General features: G+C 38.7%; 1 protein-coding gene across 3 annotated transcripts in view; it reads right to left on the bottom strand.

Annotated features, from left to right (window-relative positions):
- Window positions 1-7,123: 7,123 nt before the first annotated feature.
- The window catches only part of cep120 (centrosomal protein 120), a 97,607-nt gene continuing 81,288 nt past the window's right edge, over window positions 7,124-23,442 (bottom strand). For 2 of the 3 annotated variants that reach the window (XM_048527780.2, XM_048527781.2), the window contains exons 19-21: window positions 22,689-22,787; window positions 17,530-17,675; window positions 7,124-11,696 (exon numbers count right to left, since the gene is read on the bottom strand). In XM_048527780.2, the coding sequence (XP_048383737.1) occupies window positions 11,462-11,696; window positions 17,530-17,675; window positions 22,689-22,787 (480 nt within the window). In that variant the 3' untranslated portion in view covers window positions 7,124-11,461. The remainder of the gene's footprint in view (window positions 11,697-17,529; window positions 17,676-22,688; window positions 22,788-23,442) is intronic. The other variant, XM_048527783.2, reaches the window with a different exon arrangement.

The raw sequence follows: 23,442 nt of genomic DNA, 5'->3' as shown, positions 1-23,442 counted from the left end.
TTTTACAGAGACAAAGTTGAGCCAAAAGGCCAAAACAAAAGTGAAAAATACTCTTGTAGCCAAGGAAAAACAGGTGATGGGAACTGAGAAATAATAGATTGGTTGAAATAACGGAGGAATTTAGAAGCATTCATTCAGAGGAAAGGAACCAGAATTTCCATTGTTTAAGAGGATAATCTAATCCTTGTACACTAAAATTCATGAAAATGTTTAAGGTTTGTAAACAGTAATCTTTGACTGAAAATGTGGTACAAACTGTACACATTTCAGTTTTGCAAAAAAAAATGCCATTCTTAGTGAATATTTTTTGCAGCAACAAAATCACAAACGTGTCATGTCTATTATTGAAAATAATGTTTCAGCCATCATTTTTCAGTGATTTGCAGCATTAAATTTTATCTCTGGATGGGGCTTATGTCAGATATCAAGAGCATACACTGGATTTTGTGATGAGAATAACACCAAGGGAGTAAATCAAACAACATTCACGATATATACATGTGCACGAAACCCAGAAATTTGGAAGTTACCGCCCGAGTTACATTCCTCCTCTACAGGCTGCACTATAACAGCTTCACTGATGGGTTCAGCACTGAAATTAGTGTGAGTGTTACATTGCTGACCAAACACAGGAGTTAGGGCTGTTGCTTTCAGGTGTAAATGAATTTTAAAGAGTATAGTTCATTACTTGTGCTTGTGAGTGTGAGTATAGTGGGTGCGGGAATGTTATGGAGGGCTATAGAGGATGATGGGAATAGGTATTTGAGGCCTATGAAACTCCTCTCCAAAACTGGACTGATGTCCCAGCAAATGGACACTGGCATTTTAGCCTGACCCCTTCACATTCACCTGCTTCAGGCCGCTGCCAGGGTTGGTGACTCTGGTTCCAGATAGTCCGCTCCTGTTTGCTGTGAAACTGAGCTCCTGATCAGGAGTATAGGTTAACATGTCCATTATGTTGTTGTCTTCTTTGGCAGTGTTGAGGGTGGTGGTGATGGCAATCATCTGACACCCCTCCTTACATCCAAGATGAAAATCAGGTCAGAGTTCCCTTAACTGCTCAACTGAAAGATAGTTTGTCCACTTGTGCAGCAGTCCCCAAGCACTGTATGGGTTTCTGTTCCTTAAGCTTTTCAAAGTCATAAGGGGTTTGGACTAGAAAACTAGAACCACGGGACACTGTTTTAAAATTAATACAAAAGAACCAAAGACAATATCAGGAAGAACTGTTGTTTAAACAATGAATGGTTTCCATCTGGAGTAGACAGCCTGAGAGGTGGAGACCAATTCAATTGTATTTGAATAGTTTCTTTCTGTGCTACCACAATTCTGTGATTCTAACAATGTGCTCAACTGCTAGATTAGATCCTGGATTATTGTGTCAAGAATAGTATTGATTTCCATGGCTATCTAAAGCCAATTAGAAGGAAACCTGCTTCTTGAAATGAGTCTATTCCTCAAGGTTTCATCATTGAGTCAAAATGACTCCAACAGTCATTAACAGCATTAAGTGTGAAAATAGATGTCCCCTGGGCTGGATGGGATTTATCCTAGGATTCTCCGGGAAGCTAGGGAGGAGATTGCAGAGCCTTTGGCTTTGATCTTTATGTTGTCATTGTCTACGGGAATAGTGCCAGAAGACTGGAGGATCGCAAATGTTGTCCCCTTGTTCAAGAAGGGGAGTAGAGACAACCTTGGTGATTACAGACCAGTGAACCTTACATCGGTTCTGGGTGAAGTATTGGAAAGGATTATAAGAAATAGGAATTATAATCATCTAGAAAGGAATAATTTGATTAGGGATAGCCAACACGGTTTTGTGAGGGGTAGATCGTGCCTCACAAACCTTATTGAGTTCTTGGAGAAGGTGACCAAACAGGTGGATGAGGGTAAAGCAGTTGATGTGGTGTATTTGGATTTCAGTAAAGTGTTTGACAAGGTTCCCCATGATAGGCTATTGCATAAAATACAGAATCATGGGATTGAGGGTGATTTAGCGGTTTGGATCAGAAATTGGCTAGCCATACGAAGACAGGTGGTGGTGGTTGATGGGAAATGCTCATCCTGGAGCTCAGTTGATAGTATTACACTGCAAGGATCTGTTTTGGGGCCAGTGCTGTTTGTCATTTTTATAAATGACCTGGGTGAGGGTGTAGAAGGATGGGTTAGTAAATTTGCGGATGACACTAAAGTCAGTGGATAGTGCAGAAGGATATTGCAGGTTATAGAGGGACACAGATAAGCTGCAGAGCTGGGCTGAGAGGTGGCAAATGGAGTTTAATGTGGAAAAGTATGAGGTGATTCACTTTGGAAGGAGTAACAGGAATACAGAGTACTGGGCTAATGGTAAGATTCTTGGTAGTGTAGATAAGCCGAGAGCTCTCAGTGTCCTTGTGCATAGATCCCTGAAAGTTGCCACCCAGGTTGATAGGGTTGTTAACAAGGCGTACGGTGTGTTAGGTTTTATTGGTAGAGGGATTGAGTTTCAGAGCCATGAGGTCATGTTGCAGCTGTACAAAACTCTGGTGCGGCCACACTTGGAGTATTGCGCACATTTCTGGTCGCCGCATTATAGGAAGGATGTGGAAGCATTGGAAAGGGTGCAGAGGAGATGTACCAGGATGTTGCCTGGTATGGAGGGAAGGTCTTATGAGAGGCTGAGGGACTTGAGGCTGTTTTCGTTAGAGAGAAGGTTAAGAGGTGACTTAATAGAGACATACAAGATGATCAGAGGATTAGACAGGGTGGACAGTGAGAGCGTTTGTCAACAGAGGGTGATGGCGAGCACGAGACGACATAGCTTTAAATTGAGGGGTGATTGATATAGGACAGATGTCAGAGGTAGGTTCTTTACTCAGAGAGTAGTGAACTCACCAACTTTAGGAGCATTTAAATGGTCATTGGATAAACATATGGATGATGATGGAATTGTGTAAGTTAGAGGAGCTTCAGATTGGTTTCACAGGTCAGCACAACATCAAGGGCTGAAGGGCCAGTACTGCGCTGTAGTGTTCTATGTTCTAGCATCTTACAAAGCCATCTAATTCAGGAAATGGATGATTCAGTCCAGGATGAATTTCTGAACAATGACTATAACCAATTCAATTCTAGTTTGGATGTTGGCTCTGGTTAGTCATGAAACAAATTAACAATTATAGGTTTTGTATCTGTTCAGGAAGTGACCGGAATTCACTTGAACTCACTTGAGTGCCAACTTGAATAGCAGTATTTAATCATAATTGTGCCAATGCATTGCCAGCATACTTTCAAATACTAGCAGGCAGTCAACCCATTCTCTATGGAATTCTGGTTTTATTAGTGATAATCAGCAATATGAAATTAACAATTTACCATATCCTTACATTTCTTACATTTATTTACATATATTCTTACGTTATTATTTTTCATTCACATCTTTGTTTTAAAATAGATAATTATACCGTGATATCTGGTTTTAATTTTATTTTAGGACTCATTATTTTGGTAATTTTCACTTTGGCTATTTTGTTTAATCATTTCAGCTGTTTTAATTTCTTGCTTGAGACTTTTTGCACTTTACATTTATTGCACTTTTGCTTCAGATTTCATTTGTTACTTTAGTTTTGTTCTTGAGGTCTTACTGAATTATTGACATGCTTTGTTTACTCAATACAATGGCTGAATTGCCAGATGCAGTCAGTATCCCAATTCATTTATCTAAGAACTTGAGCAAATCAGCAATAAGAAAAATCATTGTACTCAAATAGTCAGCCTCTCAATAAATAAAGTCTCTAAAAATATACTTAAATCACTTGAGACTGGTGAATAACTGAATAAAAACATTGACAAAATATTTGAGGATATTTTTCCCTTGGTTACTTACCAAAGCAAACACCCATTTTCCAAGCCATGTAACAGTTACCTCCAAGTCAGTGTAGTTTCATGGAAAGAGAAAGCAATTTAATTGAAAGGCAAAACAGACTCAAGAGACTGAATTGTCTACTATTCTTAAAAATAAGTTACAGGACTGCAACCTTGCTTTTCAATTCCTTATGCATTGGCATTCATTTTAATGAAAAATCAAGTTCTATTCGATAAACGAACCCTCATGGATTGCAATATTAATTCCAAAGCCATTTCCATGGTTCTCTTGACTTATCTTTGAAAGCAGTTTACAAAATTGCCTATGATGTTTGAAAGGTAACCTTAAAAGCGTTGTACAGTTAAAGTAACTATTTCCAATTTTTCATCGAATACATTTAATAAAACCCATTAGCAGTTGTGCTTACTTGACTAACTTAAGAATAAATTGTTGAGTGGTGAGGAATTGCTGTTTGTACAGATGAAGTTTCAAAAGGCATTTGATAAAATAGCAGGGCAGATGTATCAATGTCCTCTCCCAAGCAAATACCCCAGTGTCAAGGCAATGGTCATACGTGACCAGCTGCAATGGGCAAGCCATATTACCTGCATCCCAGACACAAACTCTTTAAACAAGACTCTACTTCAAGCTTTGCAATGGTAAGTGACCACCAGAACAGAAGAAATGCTACCTGCATTCTCTGAAAGCCTCTCTAAACAAATGCAATATCCCCACCAAAATGTGGGACCCACTTGCCCCAGAATACACAAACTAGAGAAGAAGCATGTGCAAAAACGCAACCACTTTTCACATCACCAAGTGGAAGACATGGAGGTCAAGCACAAACAGTGGAAAGAGAGTACAGAATCCAGAACATCCCACTCTCCTCCGTTGCCTCATCAAACATCCTGTCCATCTGTGGCAGAGTCTGCAGCCCTAGGATTAGAATAGCTCCTCCCCGCCCTCACTGCCAACCTTTACACTGCCAAAGAAGACAACAACATAATGGATACGTTAAGCAACATGAGTAGGATTGAAACAAGTAGCAGTTGTGTGAATATGAAATCGTTGAGGAATAGAAAGTATAAAGTTGTGATGAATTGTTTGTTTCAGTCTGCACGGAAGTGTGTAAACTTAAAGTTGCCATTGTCTGAGCAGACCACTGGCTGTCCAGACAGAAAGACAACTGGTGGTCTGATACTTCCAGTGAGAGAGCTGCAGGCACGGACAGAATTACTACCAGAGGGGGCACAAGGGAGAAAGAGGACATAAATAGGTCCACAACAACCTGTCATGCAAAGAAGGGATTACCACCAGTGACGGTGGCTCATTACAAATTCAACCTCCCCGCAAATGTCAAAAGCAATACTGCCTCTTGGGATGTTGGCCATCAATCCTTGTGCCATGATAACAAAGTGTGAAGCTTGACGAACACAGCAGGCCAAGCAGCATCTTAGGTGCACAAAAGCTGACGTTTCAGGCCTAGACTCCTCCCTCACTGAACAGATTGCCATTTACACATTAGTTTTTGGGATCTTGCCATGCATAAATTGTCTATCTTTACTTACATCAGCCCAAGGATGAATATCTTCCAAGTCTTGCTGTTTTTGGATATGGACTGCTTCAGTATCTCGGGAGTCATGAATGATGCTGAACATTGTGCAATCATTAGTAAACATCCCCACTGAGGACCTCATGTTGGAGCGAAGATCACTGAAGCAAAGATGATTTGCCATAGGATACTACCCCAGGAAACACCTGCAGGGATGTCCTGGAGCTGAGATAACTGAACACCAGCAACCACAACCATTTTCCTGTGTGCCAGGTATGACTCCAAGCAGCAAAATGTTTGCCTCCTGATTACCATTGACTCAGTTTTGCTAGGCCTTGATATCACATTCAGTCAAATGCAGCTTGGATGTCAGTTACAGTCACTCTCATCTCACCTCACCTCTTGAATTCAATCCATGTTTAAGCAAGGCCTTTGACAGGTCCCTCATAGCAGACTAATACGATAGGTGAAATCACATAGGATCCATTGTGAACTGTTGAGACGGATACAGAAATGAGAATATAAGACAGAGAATAGTGGTGGAAGGGTTTTTCTAACTGGAGGTCTGTGACCAGTGGGGTCACTGTGATCCGCAGGGATCGGTGCTGAGACCTCTGTTGTTTGTAAAATATATATAAATGATTTGTAGGAGAATGTAGGTGGTCTGGTTATTAAGTTTGGGGATGACACAAAGATCGGGGGAGCTGTGGATTGTGACGAGGATTGCCAGAGAATACAGCAGAATATAGATAGGCTGGAGACTTGCGGTATTCCTAACAATGGCCGATCTATCTCCTTTGTACATTCCTGTCTGGCCTCCAAAACCCACATCCCTCAGACCCCTCAGTCGCTTGCCTCCAATCTTCCTTGGGGAATACCAGGGCCTGGTAGGTATATCCTCTTCTTCCACTCTCCTTCCTGCAGTACCCAGAATTCATTTCTGGCATGGATGGGATTGCTAGAACTACGAACCAATCCACATGACCTACAATACTTGAAAATGAGACTTCGTTTCTTCTGATGGGTAAATGTCTGACCCTCACCTTTATAAAACTGCACATGTTGTGTCTCAGGTATAAGATGGCCTTTTTAAAGTCAGTTGTTTCTGCATCACTTTTTTTAAACTGAGGTGGCCAGGAGCACAATACAAACATACCTCGCCTTAATATTCAGGCCCAAGTACATAATCGCAATGTGATGTTTCTGGATATCTCTCCCAAATATATCTCTTTTCCTCACTTTCATTTATGGCCCATGCTTTGGCATCCTGTCCTACTTTTGATGTAACATTTGAGATCTACTAAGTGTGTTGTTTAATTCCATCCAAATCAATAAAGGTTCCTTTCCAGTAACATCATTTTGAGGTCACATATCGCTAACCACTTGGGGCTTCATTACTAAATCTTTTGATGATAGTTGTCAATTTGGTGTCAGAGATCAATATAACCCCAAAAGTTATTCCAGGATGTGGTTTTCAAATACATTGCAACACTCAACTGGATTATTTTATTCATCATCAAGTTGCCAATGGATTCACCCAGTGGCAATACTGTCAACAAGTGTCCACCATGCCTTGAATTTGTGGTTAAGGATTAAAAGATTGTGAATCAACTGTTACAACCTTCCCAGGAAATAACATTATCAGATTATAGTTTTGATAGTCAAACAGATTAAATGTTCTGCAAAATAACATTCTGATTAAGTCAATCATTTATTAATTCAAAGTCCAATCCAATGAAATCACAAAAGGTGCATTAAAAATTTGCAATTCAGGTTCTGATCCATAATGTTAAATAAAATTTCAAGGACAATGGTAAATAGAAAACCAATACTACCACACAAGGCCAGAGCATTTTCCTTTGCTGGAACAGCGCCATCTGCTGCCTGGTATCAAAAGTTTCAAATCCACCATTTTTGCAAAGATTTAAATAGAAGGTTGACTTTTTGCAAACTGTAATGATTAGTTACATATTCAGGTTTCACTGTACAGACTTTCCTTTTCCAATGCAGGAAATGTTAGTTATGATATTGTGTGACAAGTTTTTTTTATTTCACTGGAAAAAAGAGGGAGGGTTACAGAGGAGAATAACCCTAAAACCTCCAATGCGATGCTGTCAGCCATTTATCACCAATACTGCTCTAAGGTTAAGTAGGTTGTACAGCTCGTTGAGCTCACATTGCCATTTAATATCATTACGGTTGAGATGATCCTGATTTCAACTTCACTTTCCCACCATTCCCAATTACCTTTAATAGTTAAATCTATCCAATTGAGCTTTGAATATATTCAATTATTTCACTTCCATAACGTTGATCAATAATTTTGAAGATTCAGGATTCTTTGAAAGAAGCATTATTGCCATCTTAAAATGGGTGAGAATCCTAATTTTGAAACTTTACCTTCTACTTTAAGTGCCCACTACCAGAGAGAGGAACATCCTTAGTATTAACTTTGTCAAACTCGCTCAGAATCAAATGTTTCAATAAGAACTTGTCAGTCTCCTTCTGATTCTAAGAACCAGCTTTTCTTCATAAGGTGGAGCCTTTGTCTCAAAAATTACCCAAATAAACCTTCATTGAACTGTTTCCAGTGCAAATATACCCTTCCTTAATTTAACAGCAAAACTGCACACCACACCATGGCTGTGTTCATCACCAGCTGTGTGGCAAGACTTTTTACATTTTATTATTTTTTACAATATAGGTCAACATCTAATTAGGTTCCTAATTTTCTAAGTTACAGTTGTACAGTGGCTATATATAATCTATAAGTTTTCTGCTTTGTCCCCTTTATTTGAACATGGGTGCGACAGTTGCAGTTTTCCGATTGACCGGGACCTTTTCTCGAACATTTGCCACTAATACTCCCTTCATTAGCTTACACCATCTTAATTAAAATGTGCATTTTCAAGAATTGGGAAATTTTATATAATGTAGACACATGAAGTTTCTTAATGTCTAACATGAAAACATAAGAAATAGAGCAGGAGTAAACTATATGGCCCTACGAGCCCACTCAACCATTCCATACGGTATGGAGGTGCCGGTGTTGGACAAAGACATAAGTCACATGACACCAGATTATAGTCCAACAGGTTTATTTGAAATCACAAGCTTTCAGAGTGTAGTCCCTTTGTCAGCAAACTACCCAGTCTTCAGTATTACATTGACTGCAACACCACACAATACCTCTGTAGCAACCTCTGCAAGACATGTCAGATCATCAACCTGAATACTCCCATTACATGTGGGAACACCACCCACCGCGTGCACGAGAGATACTCGTGACTTGGCCAATGTTGTCTATCTCATATGCTGCAGACAAGGATGCCCTGAGTCATGGTATATTGATGAGACCATGAGACAGTTCAGTGGTCAAAGTCATTCAGCCTCTGATCTTCAGGTAAGCATCTTCCGAGGTGTCCTTCGAGATACACAGTGCAGAATTCGCAGAGCAGAAACTGATGGCTGGGGCCATCTTCATGGGCACAGAACTTAACCATGATCTCGGAATCATGTCGCACTACATGTGACCTCACCACACTGTTCTGTATCTGTAAAACCTTCCTTACTATCTTAACACCATCACCTTGATAAATTGTTATGATCACTTTACCTTAACTAGATTTCACAGGTTTGGATTACTTATTACTTTGGTTAGACCCTCGACAAGCAACTCTTACACCTATCATGTTATTCCAGTCAAGATAATAGTGTGAAGCTGGATGAACACAGCAGGCCAAGCAGCAACTCCGGAGCACAAAAGCTGACGTTTCGGGCCTAGACCCTTCATCATTCCAGTCATTTGGCTTGTCTCCAGCAGCACCATATTTTTAATTTTTTGTAATTATCTCTCTGCTTTATTTAATGGGATTATACCCTTTGCTTGTTATTCAGCTGATGATATTTTACTCACAAATCTGACACTTTTGATCACCTGCAGAGGCTGATTATTCGACACTTCACACACCAAGTGTATGCTCTTTTGATCTCTCTGTTTATAAATTTTTGTGTGTTTGTTTCTCTCTCACATCACCTGATGAAAGAGGTCTGCTCTGAAAGCTTGCGATTTCAAACGAACCTGCTGGACTACAATTTGGTGTTGTCTGACTTCTGGCTTTTACCATTCAACATGACTGGCTGATCTAGGTCTTAATATCCACTTTGAGAGAACAAAATTTATTTATTTCTGTCTAGCTATTCAATGGTGGAGTACTCACAATCTTCTAGGGTCATGAATTCCAAAGATTCACAAGACTTCTGTGTGGGAATTTCTCCTCAATTCAGCCCTAAACGCTCAACTCCTTATCCTGAGACTGTGTCTTTGTTAACCAGAGGAAACAACACCTCAGTATTTATCCTGTAAAGCCCCTTAGATTTGTGCATATTACAATGAAATCACCTGTCTTCCATCTAAACACTTAAAAAGAACAAAAGACTCAATAAGGGGAGAGAAAAAAGTAGCTCGAAATAAATTATTGCTTGACTATCAATTATAGCAAGTGCACACAGGTTTGAGGAACTGAAATCATAACCTGTGTATTTTTGTGTACAGAAAAAAACTAAGACACTGACTAGTACTTTGTCTATACAGGTATACCTGCTCCGCATTCCAGCTAGTTTTCAAAAAATATGCTTTAAAATCTTTGAACTAAAGATTTGGGGCAAGATTTAGTGATGTAGTGGTCAGTACCTCTGTAAATGCTTGTAATACATAAAATTTATTTTCCAATGTTGAAATTTGTTAAGATTATATAGTCCTCATCTACTTATATAAAACTGCAGAGAAGATATTTTAAATAGCCAAACTTAGTGCAATTTTTCCACATCTATATATGTTCCTTAAACTGAATTTTTAACAACAGTTGTTGAATTGAAATTTTTAAAACAGTCAGGCAAAACATATCCCAAAACCATTTCTCATTGGCCATGTAAATAACATCAACTGACTAAATGATCAAAAGCACTTAATTAAGACGATTGTGGTAAAATAATTTCAGAATATTTGAAGTAATATTGGTGCATTCTCCTTTAAATAGGCCAAATATAGTGAGCACAGAACAATTCTTGTCATTACTAAATTATGTAAAACTCTCCTGCCAGCCTTTAGAACCATATTGGACACTAATTTGGCATCTTCTCCATGGTAAATACTTCTTCTAAAAAGTTGCAATTAAATTATTTTCTACTGAGTTTAACTGCAACGGTATATTTTTGTCACATATGACACAAGTACACTTAAACAGTCAACTTCTTCGCTCATGAGAGTTGCACAGTGATTACTACGACAGGACGGAATCCTTCAAGTCACAAAGTTAGCAAACAGACTAAAACCAAACTGTATATTAACCATATAGTATATGTGGTATAAAGGAATTTTAGATATGATTGAGACCTAGCTGCCTTATCAATTTTAAAAAAAATTTCTTTGATATTGATTTTGTTTATGGCCTTCAGATCATTTCAGATTCCCATCTTCTGACTCAATGGAAGGTAGTATTAAAATATGTCCCCCTTACAGTTACAAAACTTGCATATATCTCAATCCCTGGTAGTGAATTATTGCTGTATACAAGGCAGGAACTGCTATTATCTCCATATTCTATGACTCTTTCAAAATTAATTGTTTCTTTTTAGTTCCGACATTGTTTTTACCATGAGACACTATTTTTATATCTGTTCTTTTTGATAGCTGATTTCTCTGCATTTATGGCATCAGCTTATCAGTCCATTGATACTGTCAAAGAAAAATGCATAAAACTTAACTGGTATTTAATGAATCTGAGTGGTGTTTACTCTCAAAAATAGTTATTTATAGACCCATATTTAAAACATCACGCATCAATAGAAATTACTGTACAATGAATGAACAGAAATTGTTTCAAGATATTTTTTCAAAAACCTATTAGTTGTATAAAAGTCAATGTAAACTCAGTACCAAATATGAAAGTAGGAAATATACACAAAATGTACACTAATTTTCTATCAAAGCTACGATTAGCGAAATGGTAGATGACTTTGTGGCTGTCTTGTTACATGCCACACAAATGTTCAGTGACATATCATTCTCATCTCTGACCACCTCTCTTTATCATAATTTGACGGATTTGTTTGTCAAGCTCACTGATGATTCGATCATCGTGACTGTATACGCCTGTCCTTAATAAAGTGTCCCTCTCTTCTATGAGCCGAGTAAGATAATTGTCCAAAGCCTCGTCTGGTTGCTGAGCATGATCTCCAGCTTCCCTTCCAACAGCAGGGGCACGCTGATCTGAAGCTTCTTTATTTTCTTGTAGCTTTAACCTGATAAAAACAAAGTTTCTGTCTATTAATCGCGTATTTTAAAAATTTTATGCCCAGCTAGTACCTCCCCATCTTTCATTGATCTTTGCTGCAGCCCTGTGAGGAATGTTAGATGTGGGTGAGAAGGGGAGCTATCATCACTAGTCATGTATACCTAGCTTTCACTAATGTTATGGGTACATAAGCAAAGAGCACATCAAGATTAAGAAGAGAGAAGTGGGGTAGGCCTCTTTCCACAATGTCACAAAGCCTCAAGAATATCTATTAATTTAAAATGAAAATTATTCCTTAATCAACACTTTCTGAGAAAAAGTAAGATTATGGAAAAATAGTGGGAGCATTTCAATGACACTTTCAAGGTCACAAATGGGGAATATTCACAATATTATCAACATTCAAAAGCATCAGGAAATCCAAGTTTAGCACTCACTGTGAGTCTAAAATGTGGAACTCTTGATGGAGAAACCAGCATATAAAACAAATCTTCTTTGTTCGAATCATGTTATGAGTGCAAGTGACTAATATAAGACCACAAGAAAGGTGGGGTGGAGCAGATGATTTCACCTGTTCTACCATTCAAAACAATAACGGCTGATCTTGGGCTTCAACTTCAGTTTTCCAATTTGTGTAACAGCCAACATCTTAACTTTTGCTCAAACTTTCAAGATACCTTACCCTTCCAAGGGTAATCATAGTCATACAGCATGGAAACAGACCTTTCGGTCCAACTTTGCACACCAACCAATGTTCCCAAACTAAACTAGTCCCACCTGCCTACGCTTGGCCTGTATCCCTCCATCTTTTCCTGTTCAGGTATTGAAATATCTTTTAAATGTCATAACTGTACCTGCATGCACGACTTATTTTAGCTGTTCATTCCACACACAAACCAATTTGTATTAAAAAAAATGTTGGCCCTCATGTCCTTCTGAAACTTTTGCCTCTCACCTTCAAAATATGCACCCTAGTTATGAACTCTCCCCCCACCTAAGGGGAAAAAGACCCTTGCTATTCACCGTATCTACATTCCTCATGATTTTAAAAAAACCTCTATATAAGGTCACCCATTGACCTCCTAAGCTCGTGCGAAAAAAGTATCAGCCTATTTTTATAACTCAAACCCTCTATTCCTGGCAACATCTTTGTAAACTTTTTCAGAACCCTCTTCAACTTAATAATATCCTTCCTATAGCAGAGTGGCCAGAACTGCACACAATACTCCAGAAGAGGCCTCACCAACTGTCCTGTACAACTTCAACATGACATCGCAACTCCTATACTCAAATGTCTGAGCAATGAAGGCAAGTGTGCTAAACACCTTTTTAACCACCCTGGTTACATGTGATGCAAATTTCAAAGAAATATGTACCTGAACCCCATGGTCTCTCTGTTCTGCAACATTACAAAAGATCTTACCACTAACTGCATAAGTTCTGCTCTTGTTTGTTTAACCAAAACGCATTTATCAAAAGTAAATTCCATCTGCCACTCATCAGCCCATTCACCCAATTGTAACTAATAATCTTTGTACTCTTACGTAACCTTCTTCACCATCCATTATACCACCAACCTTACTGTCATCTGCAAACTTACTAACCATACTTCCTATATTCTCATCCAAATCGTTTATATAAATGACAAACAAAAGTGGACCAAATACCAATCCCTGTGGAACATTGCTGGTGACAGGCCTCCAATTTGAAGAACAATCTGTCACCACCACTCTCAGTTTTGTACCATCAAGCCAATTTTGTGTGCCATGTGATCTAACTTTATTAATTAGCGTACCATGCGGAACCTTGTCAAAGGCTTTACTAAAGTTCATGTAAACAACATCCACTACTGTGTCCTCGTCAATCCTTTTGGTTACTTACTTAAAAAAACTCAATCAAGATTATGAGACATGACTTCACTTACACAAAGCCATGTTGACTGTCCCAAATCAGTCTTTGCCTCTTGAAATGCATGTAAATTCTATCTTTCAGAATCACTTCCAACAACTTAAGCACCACCAATGTCAGGCTCACAAGACTATAGTTGCCAGACTTTTCTTTAACATTCTTTATCTTAAATACAGTAGTTATGATGATACAAGTATTTCTTGGTTGGTTGGCTCGCCGAGCTGGTTTGTCGTTCCATAGACATTTTATTCCTCTGCTGGGTAACATCATCACTGTAGCCTCCAATAAACCGCTGTTGTGTTTTCCCACCTGGTTTTTAAACTCTGAAGTCCATTGAGCTAAATTACCTCACTTTCAGTTTTCCTTCACAGTAGAGTATATAAGGGGTCACGTTCTATGAGTTTTTTGATGGCTTTCTTCATGGAGTACCAGGCTTCTAGAAATTCCCATGCCTGTCTCTGTTTTCCTTGTCCCAGGATCGTGGTGTTGTCCCAATCAAATTGGTGGTTCTCCTTATCCATGTGGATAGAGATGAGTGAGTACTGGTCGTGTCTTTTTGGAGTCAGCTGGTGTTTGTGTACCCTTGTTGTTAATCTCCTTCCTATTTGTCCAATGTAGTGTTTGTCACAGTCTCTGCAGGGAATATTATAGATGACATTGGTCCTGTAAATAGTGGGAAGTGGGTCTTTGGTTCGAGTGAGCAGTTGTCATAGGGGTGATGTGGGTTTGTGTGCCACTCTGATGCCCAGCGGTCATAGGAGTCTTGTGGTTAGTTCTGATGTGTTCCTGATGTAAGGTAGTGTGATGAGCAGGGCGTGTAGCATCTTCCAGGTGTTGTCTGTGTGGGCATCTTCTGACCCAGTTTTTTGGATATCCATTATCTTTGAAAACCTGGAAGAGGTACTCTTCTTCCTTTTGGCCTGGTTCTGTGCTGCTGCAGTGTGTTGTTGCCCATTTAAATAGAGTTCGCAAGCAGCTTCGTTTGTTAGGATGGTTACTGTTGAAGTTCAATACCTGGTCGGTGTGTGTGGCTTTTCTGTGTACTTTCATTTGAGTTCCTTGTCATATGGATAATGATGGGATAGTTCCTTGTCATATGGATAATGATGGGATAGTGTAGGAGGAGGGGCTTAGATTAGTTCACAGGTCGGCGCAACATCGAGGGCCGAAGGGCCTGTTCTACGCTGTACTGTTCTATGTTCCCCATTTTTCTTGTGCTCTACTATGATTTCCAGGAATGGGAGCTGTTTGTTTTTCTTTTCCTCTCTGATGAATTTTAGTCCGGTGAGGGTGTTGTCTGTTAGTTTGTGTGTCTCTGCTAGTTTGGTTTGTTTAAAGACAAAGGTGTCGTCCACGTCGCACATCCATAGTTTAGGTTGAGCTAGCGGAAGGGCAGTCATTTCCAGTCTTTGCATCACTGTTTCAGCCAGAAGTCTGGAGATAGGTGGTCTCATAGGTGTCCTGTTGGTCTGTTTGTATGGTTGGCCACTGAAAGTAAAGTGGGTGGTGGGGCATAGGTCAAGTAGCTTCAGCATGTTGTCTGTGGACATGGTTTCACTGGGGTCTTGTCCTTATTCTATTAGTGCTGTCATTGTTTCCCTTGCTAGTGGTATGTCTACTGATGTGAAAAGGGCAGTGACATCAAATGATATCACCGTCTCCTCGTCATCTATCCTTATGTTTTTGATGGAATTGAGGAATTCTTGGGCTGAGTGGATTAAGTGGGGTGACTTGTTGACCAGGTGCCTGAGTCTCCTTTCTAGTTCCTCGGCTAATCTATGTAATGGCATGCCTGGTAAGGAGACGATCAGTCTGAGGGGTACTTCCGGTTTGTGTACTTACGGGATGCCATCGAATTGGGGTGTGTAGGTTCCTTCAGGTTTCTTTCTTAAGAAGTCTGTTCTGTTGATCTGTCTGGTCTGTTGGAGTCTTTCTAGCGTGTAGAGGATTTTGTTGCCTAGTTGGAGTGTCAGGTCAGTCTGGACTGGCCGGTATGTGCTCTTGTCGACTAGCAGTGCCTGTGCCTTGGATGTATTATCCCTTTTTATTTAGTATTACTGCCATGCACCCTTTGTCTCCAGATAGTATTGTGATGTTCTTGTCCTTCTTCAGTCCTTCTAGGGCTTGCCTTTCCAACATGCTGAGGGTGTCGAGTTCGCTCCTTCCGGTCAGTGTTGAGATTAGTGTCTGTCTTACGGTTTGTTGTGTTTCTTCACTGATCTTGTTGGTCCTCGGTGGAAAACTGGAAGTGAGGTAATCCAGCTTAATGGACTCCAGAGTTTGAAAACCAGGCAGGAAAACACAACGGTGCTTCATCGGAAGCTGCATTGATGTTACAATGCAGGGTAATGAGACGTATGCAGAACAACGAACCAGCTTGGCAAGCCAACCAATCACAACACCCACAACCCGAGCTACACATCTACTCCAAAACCTTAGACAAGTATTGCTGCTAGGGGCTCCGTAATTTCAATCCTCACAATGTCCTGGGATACAGTTGATCAGGTTCTGAGATTTGTCTACCTTTGTTTTCTAAAATTTCCAGCAGTTCCTCACCTATAATATGAACTGGTTTTCAAAACATCAGTATTTATTTCCGAGTTCTCTAGCCTCCATTTGTTTCTCTACAGTAAAAACTACCGAGAAATGTTATTTTAGTATCTCTACTTCAAGCCCATGCTTGAAAAGTGGCAGTTAAATGAGCTCCCTTTCCTCAATACCCTAAGTGAGAAATTGGCCTGGGTGTTCTTTACTTATCGCGAATCTACCTAGTCAGTGTGCATGTTGGGATTCCTGCAGTTTCACACACTACAAGATTAACCTCATCAGCAACTTGTAAATAGAGCTCTAAGCCATTTGTTCCCTATGTAAACCCAATATTGAAATAGGGTGTATCAAATCAATCCTGCAGGATAATGGCTGCCATATTCAGATCCTCTCTCACTGCACATTGCTATATATCTTTGTTCTGAAAAGTGTCCAGTCTACCTCTATTTGCCTTGGAAGTGTAAGGTAGCTCAAATGTCTGAGCAACATGTGAAGCTAGGTGACTCATGTGGCAAATAGCAACAATGGTATTTGGCACTAACAGGTGTTCATCTCAAGCCAAAAAGACCTCCTGCAAATCACACAAATGAGTTATGTGGTATATGAATTTTGGTTATGTATGGCCATATGGGCCAAAGAATGCGTGATCACATCAAACAGCATGTCCCTTTGGCTGTTCACAATAAGAAGGGTAGTGACTAAACCAAAACAAACCATGCTTGCAAAAACAAAGTCTAACATAAGGACAAGATTTGCCAGACCATTCTAAATGCGTGATATATTATGCTGACAATCATTTAGGATCATCAAAGCTCACACTGGGCTGCTTACATATACTGGAAGCTACATTATTAATGTACAAAGCTCTGTTCTTTACCAGATAAAAAGAACATGGACACATAATGTGTTTGTTTCAAATCAATAAAACAGGTGACAGCCATTCACTGCTGCTTCATTTCCCAGGGCAATTCAGTAACCAATCAGAGCCAACCTGTCCCATTTAAAATTTAAACAAAGCCTGTAAGTTAGCTGTCAATCACCACTAACAAGCAGATTCTTCATGATGTGATCTGAGTTTACTTGTCAACCAGTGGTCTCCTCGCATACAACATAAATGTTGGTTTCGTCCTTAAACCTGTATTTCTTGTAAACTGTCCTGATGAATGCAAGATGAAAAGCAATGAAAAGCATTTCCCTAATGCAATACTCAAGTTCTGTAGTACAAAACGACTATTTTTCTGACCAATTCAGCTCAAATATTGAGCTTATTGCTCAGGCTTATGAATATGGTCCTTTCTTTTCATGCACATTTATCAAATATTTTACATCTTTATTTTAAATCTTAAAATTAGGTAATTGCATGGCATTTCTCCACTTTCTGGTACCTGTTCAATTCATTCCTAATTTCTGCCAATTCCTGTCGTTCTGTTTTAACTACTTCTTTCTCCTCAGCTGCCAGGTAACGCAACCTCATATGTTCAAGTTCTTGTTGTTGCTTCTTAAGTCGTGCCATAGCATTTTCTTGCTCACGCTAAAACAAAACACATCAAAATAAAATTGCCATCAGTGAATTCCTTTCCAGACTCAAATACTAACAGCTTACGAATGAGATTTAAATTTATTTAACTAGCGTTCCACTGATAATTTAACAATTGCATTTTTAACTGATTCATCGCTAAAGTACATTGAATAGGGTGAAATTCCTGTAATGAATTTGATATTTAAATTTATTATTCTAACTGATATGTACTGATTCTGACTCTGTCACTTATTAATGATTCAAGTTGATTATTGAGTAGATGCAGAGTGCTTTGCCTGTTTACACATTAACCCTTATGTCCTGGAGAGAATGCTGCAATTTTGACCAGTCAACTGACTGAAACTTTCAGTGCAAAAACTCATTGGAAATCTAACATCAGATCACAGTCTGGCCATTTACAGCAATCCTGAAGCAGATCCTTAAGCACAAGTCTACGTGCACTCCAAACAAGGGTGAATGAAGTTTCAAAGTTATTCCACAATTAGAGCGAAAAGAAATGAAAGAAACTACTTCAGGTTCTAATACAAAAAAAAGCTGCTTTGTAATGTGTTTCCCCCCCCGACTGGAAGTTACGGGGATGACGGCTCAGGTCTATGTCAGATTGTTTAAGGATACTTCTGTGGTTAACCACTGTTTATTGAGAAAGTCTGCACGGTATTCATTTCAAATTTTGGTTTTGTATTGAAAATGGATCTTACAAATATTTAATCAAACAGCACAGCAGCAATCATATGCCTGTTGTAAAACTATCTGATCTCTTCAAAATATGAATATTAACAAGCGAGATAATTCTTTATAATGAGGACAATATAAAAGGGTGGGGAAAACACAAGTCCTTTCTCAGCTTTACGTAACTTAGGCAACATGAAAAACAGGTTTGTGATGAGCTTAAATGGTTCCAAAAGTTCAGATGATTCTCCATCTGGCATATGCTTGCCATTGTCTGACAGTATGGCATTAAATGCTCAATTCTTGTACTCTATTGTTTTTATTTGCTATCATAATACTCCTACCTATATATTAATGTGTATATTAATACTTGCTAAAAACATTGTTTTTGTTTACATACATTTTCACACTTTTGTTCTCAGAAGAAATAAAATTTAATTAAATGTGCAATAAATAAATTTTGTTTGTTTTAAATATGCTGAGTTTTGGTTTGGCACCTTTTGAAGGGCATTATCATAACAAGGTCTTATCATGTGGATCTCACTGATTGCGCAATAGCACAGTCCCAATGTAATATTCACCAGTCCTACTTTGCAAAGGAGTATTAGAGTTCAGCACCCCTTCAAAACAGACAAAATATGACTTTGGGGCTGTATTTTTTCCTGATACCACTTCAAATAAAACAGTTAAATCTTCAGGCCACTGCTTCATATACTGGCAATCCTCAAGCAAAAAATTGCTTACCACATCACAAATTATTTACACACACTGACAACCAAAAAACATCATCAACGTACAGCACGTTTCTCAAACTTTTTAAGTGGTCTCACAGTGGGAGCAGCCAAGCTGTTTGAGACAAATCGTTATTTTTAATAATTGAGATTAATATAATTCCAAAATGTTTTGGAAATATGCAATTGACGTAGGATGACATGTTAGTAACACAAATTAATAAATGAAATGTTTTGTCACGCTGTTTTAATTTTATTGAATGCATAAACCGTCAAGTAAATCTGCCTGTATAGCACACAAAAAAGCACTGTTCACTGTATCTTGTTACATGCGACAACCATAAATCAATTAATCACCTGAAATACAGTACATCACTAAATTAGAACAAAATTCTTTTTTGCAGGTGTCACTGTTAAGAGGTCTTTCTACAAGTAAATAAGCATCTTTACTTGGCAGTACTGCTCATAAATCTGAAGAATTGTTGTAAACACACAGCCATTAGACTAAACAATGGTCAACAGCTGGTCATTGCACACTGATTGCTAAGCTGTAGCACAAGTCTTTGGCAGATACCGAAGAACTCAACAAGAGTAGTTTTCTGAAAATAACCCAGAGTTGTCAAGATGACTTCAAGGCTTGTTTTCTTTTTACATAAAACTCCTCAATTTATTTTACAGGGAAATTTACAACATATCTTTAACTAAATTTCTCAGAACTGAATCAATTTTGGGAGAAAAAAAGCTAAAGTGCTGAGAGGAAGAGCAAGGAGAAGGGGAGTTGCTTAGAACTGACAAGATATTGCTGTTTCCTGCAAAGAATATCTTTAGCTTTCAGAGATCACTGTTTGCAAATATTCTTTAAATACTCCAAGAACAATATTAACATACAAAATGAACACAGACAATATAACCAGAACAAATGTAACTTGTCGCACAAATTGTTACTCCAAACTTAAAGTCGGATCAAGTATGGCTGCACACTGATGGTCTGTACAACAAAACCTCAAAGATATATCACGTTCTGTCTAAAGTAACCGACAGCTGGATGTTATCATTAATATTTTACTAGGGAGTTTTGATATTTTCTTCTCTGTGGAGTAGGTTATGGAGAAGTTTTGACAGAACTTCACAAAGATTTTGGAGCTAAGACAGAAGTTGAGATTTCAGACCTACCATGATTCAAGGTCTTAATCAAGGTTTGACATTGCTTTTTGTAAAATAATTAAGTTGATTCATAAAACTTACGAGCATATGCCAATTGAAGTTCTTGCAGCTGAAGAAATCCTCATATTTAAGCAAAAAGTGTAAAAAACACAAAGCTTTTGGGGCAGTCATGATCCAGAAAACACTTGCCCATATGCTGTACATGATGTAGAGTGATGCCAACAGTGTGGGTTCAATGTGCACATCAGTGAGGTCTCTATGAAGTTCTCCCCTTCTGCAACCTCTCAAGAAGCATGGGACCCCAGGTTAAAATCACCTCCACCACACACAGTCTGAGGAAGAGTTACCGGAACCAAAATGTTAACTCGGTTTTCTCCTTCACAGATGCTGCCAGACCTGCTGAGCTTTTCCAGCAACTTTGTTTTTGTTCCTGATTTACAGATCTGCAGTTCTTTCGGTTTTAAATTCACCAACAGTCATCTCTAATGAGACACAGATAGTAGAAACTGCAGATGCTGGAGAATCTGAGATAACAAGGTGTGGAGCTGGATGAACACAGCAGGCCAAGCAGCATCAGAGGAGCAGGAACGCTGACGTTTCGGGCCTAGTCCCTTCTTCAGAAAGATGAATTTTTCTGAGGAAGGGTCTAGGCCTGAAACGTCAGCCTTCCTGCTCCTCTGATGCTGTTTGGCCTGCTATGTTCATCAGGCTCTACACCTTGTTATCTCTAATGAGACAGCAGCTTTATGGTCCTCTGGAACTTCGGCGACTTCATTTCCACCACTGTACCGTCTGCAGGGTTACATCGGTGAGTTAAATATATTCTTCCAAACAAGATGGTTACAATGTTGGCAAAGACATTTCAGAAACATGCTCTACAGAACCATCTAGTGCCCAGATTCTGAAACTACAGAATAACAAACCAAACATCAAAACTGAAGGAAAAATGCCACCAGTGACTTACAATGATAAATGCTAACAGAAATGTCAACTGTGTGATGAAATGGCGAAAATAAAAATTATTTGAAAACCAAGTCCTTTCCAGGTGTTAGATGTTTAAATCTATATCTGCAAGAAATAAGTTTCCCACTTACCACTGTTTTAACATATGACCCTTTAGCTACATTGTCATGCCTGCTCTCCCGAAGGTATACATTTAGTACTGAACCTTCAGCACCTTGCGCAAGTGGCTGCTGCACATGCAAGAGGCTAGTCACAAAATTGGTATCAATGTGACCAAGAAGGAAGTTAAATCGCTGCTGAATCAATGTGATAATTTTCTGGGCAACTCTCAGGTCTCATTATGCAGCTATAAAGAAAGATAAATAAAGATGGTCTTTTATCCTCTAATCCGAGCACGATCAAGCAAAATGTAACTTTCTAAAATTCATTCATGGGATGCCACTGGGTAGGCTAGTATTAATCGCCCATCGGACAGTTAAGAGTCATCCACATCGTTGTGGGTCTGGAGTCACATTCTAGGCCAGACGAGGTAAGGACTGCAGTTTCATTCACTAAGGGACATTAGATGGGTTCTTTACTGTCACCTTGTCACTTCAAACTGACTAAGTATTGTAAAGCCTGAGGTAGCACAGAGCTTACTTAAAAAGGGAAAATATCATAAGGTCTATTATTTACTGAAATACACAAATATCTCCAGAGCTGTTAACATCAAAATATTGTGATATCCACAAACTAATTCTTGAATGGCCCAGCAGGTGTAATTTCTAAACTTATGCTTAAGAAATACACCGCAATCACACAAAATAATGTTTGGCAAAAAATAACTTCTGTTGCCACCTCAGCGACTTCTACTAAAATAAAATGTCGCACTTCTAAAATGTGCTGATGTAAACATTCAGACTTTGTAGAATATTTAACACCATTGTTAACACCAAGAATACTTGGGCTGAAGGCAACAGCCTCAATGATACCTGAATTAATGACCTCCTACAGCAGCAATTCAAGATTCTATTTCTCAATTTTATACAGTGATCCTTTTGCAATGTGGTTGTTAGGTGTAGATCCATAGGGAGCAGAAAACAGATTATGGTGATCTTGCTTGATAGTTTAAACAGTTGTAATTTAAAATAAAAAGTGAATTTCCTAAAGTTGCAGGTACAGGGTGAGAGGATGCAAGACAGCAAAGGCATTGAAAGCATATGGACAGGGGCAAAGAGAAAGGGTGGATAGAGACTGAGTCTGCAAGAGGGAATTGGCATGATAATAATGGCTCAAGCATGCAAGAAAAATAATCAAAAAGAGAAAGATTAAGAAGGTAACATGGTATCAATTTTGCTCTAAAAGCAATCACAACAACTTTGCTGGCAACCTTCCAAATTATATCAATCTTTTTCCATTTGAAACATGGAATTTAAAAATGATCACTCAAACCATGGTTTACACAGGACACATTTGAAAGGTTCAGGAGGTACTTTACCTGTTTTAGCCTTGCTAACTCTTTCAACGCCCGCCCCCACTGCTGCTTATAATGCAGCTTGGATTTTGTGGCTGATTCCAATTTCCTCTCAAATTCCACCTAATAAAAATGTCAAAGGTTGAAATCATAAAGCTAATGTTGTGATATCACTTAAAAAATTACTACTTCTGTTTTCAGGAACAAGATCTAAATCCATGTAAATATTTTAGAAGAACCAGAAGTTTGGCATAATACACTGAAATTATTTTTAAAAAATACTTTTATACAGTATTCACTTCATAAGTAATTTATCTCTTGCTCACGTCAGACAGCTGAATTAAATATTATTATCATTGAAACGATTATACTATATAAAAGCTAAATGCTGCAGACACTGGAGATCTGGAATAAAAACCAAGTGCTAAAGAAACTCAGCAAGTCTGGCAGCATCTCTGGTGAGAAAAACAGAATTAATATATTGCGTCTAATGACTCTTCTTCTGAATTACAATATATTTGGATTTATACTTGAAGGACCTAACAAATAGCATTCAACATGAATATTTATGAGTTTATGAGTTGGAATAGTTTTTCCCTATCCACTCTGTCCAGACCCCTCATGATTTTGAAAACTTTCATCAAATCTTCTCTCTTAGCTTTCTTCTCTCCAAGGCAAACAGTCCCAATTTCTCCTCATAATTGATGTGTCTCATCTCTGGAACCAGTTGTGTAAATGTCTTCAGTGCTCTAACAAATGCAATCACATGCTTCCTACA

Source organism: Stegostoma tigrinum, chromosome 3 (genome assembly GCF_030684315.1).
Source record: "Stegostoma tigrinum isolate sSteTig4 chromosome 3, sSteTig4.hap1, whole genome shotgun sequence".
Classification (NCBI taxonomy): Eukaryota; Metazoa; Chordata; class Chondrichthyes; order Orectolobiformes; family Stegostomatidae; genus Stegostoma; species Stegostoma tigrinum.
This window is presented reverse-complemented; position numbering and strand designations above follow the sequence as displayed.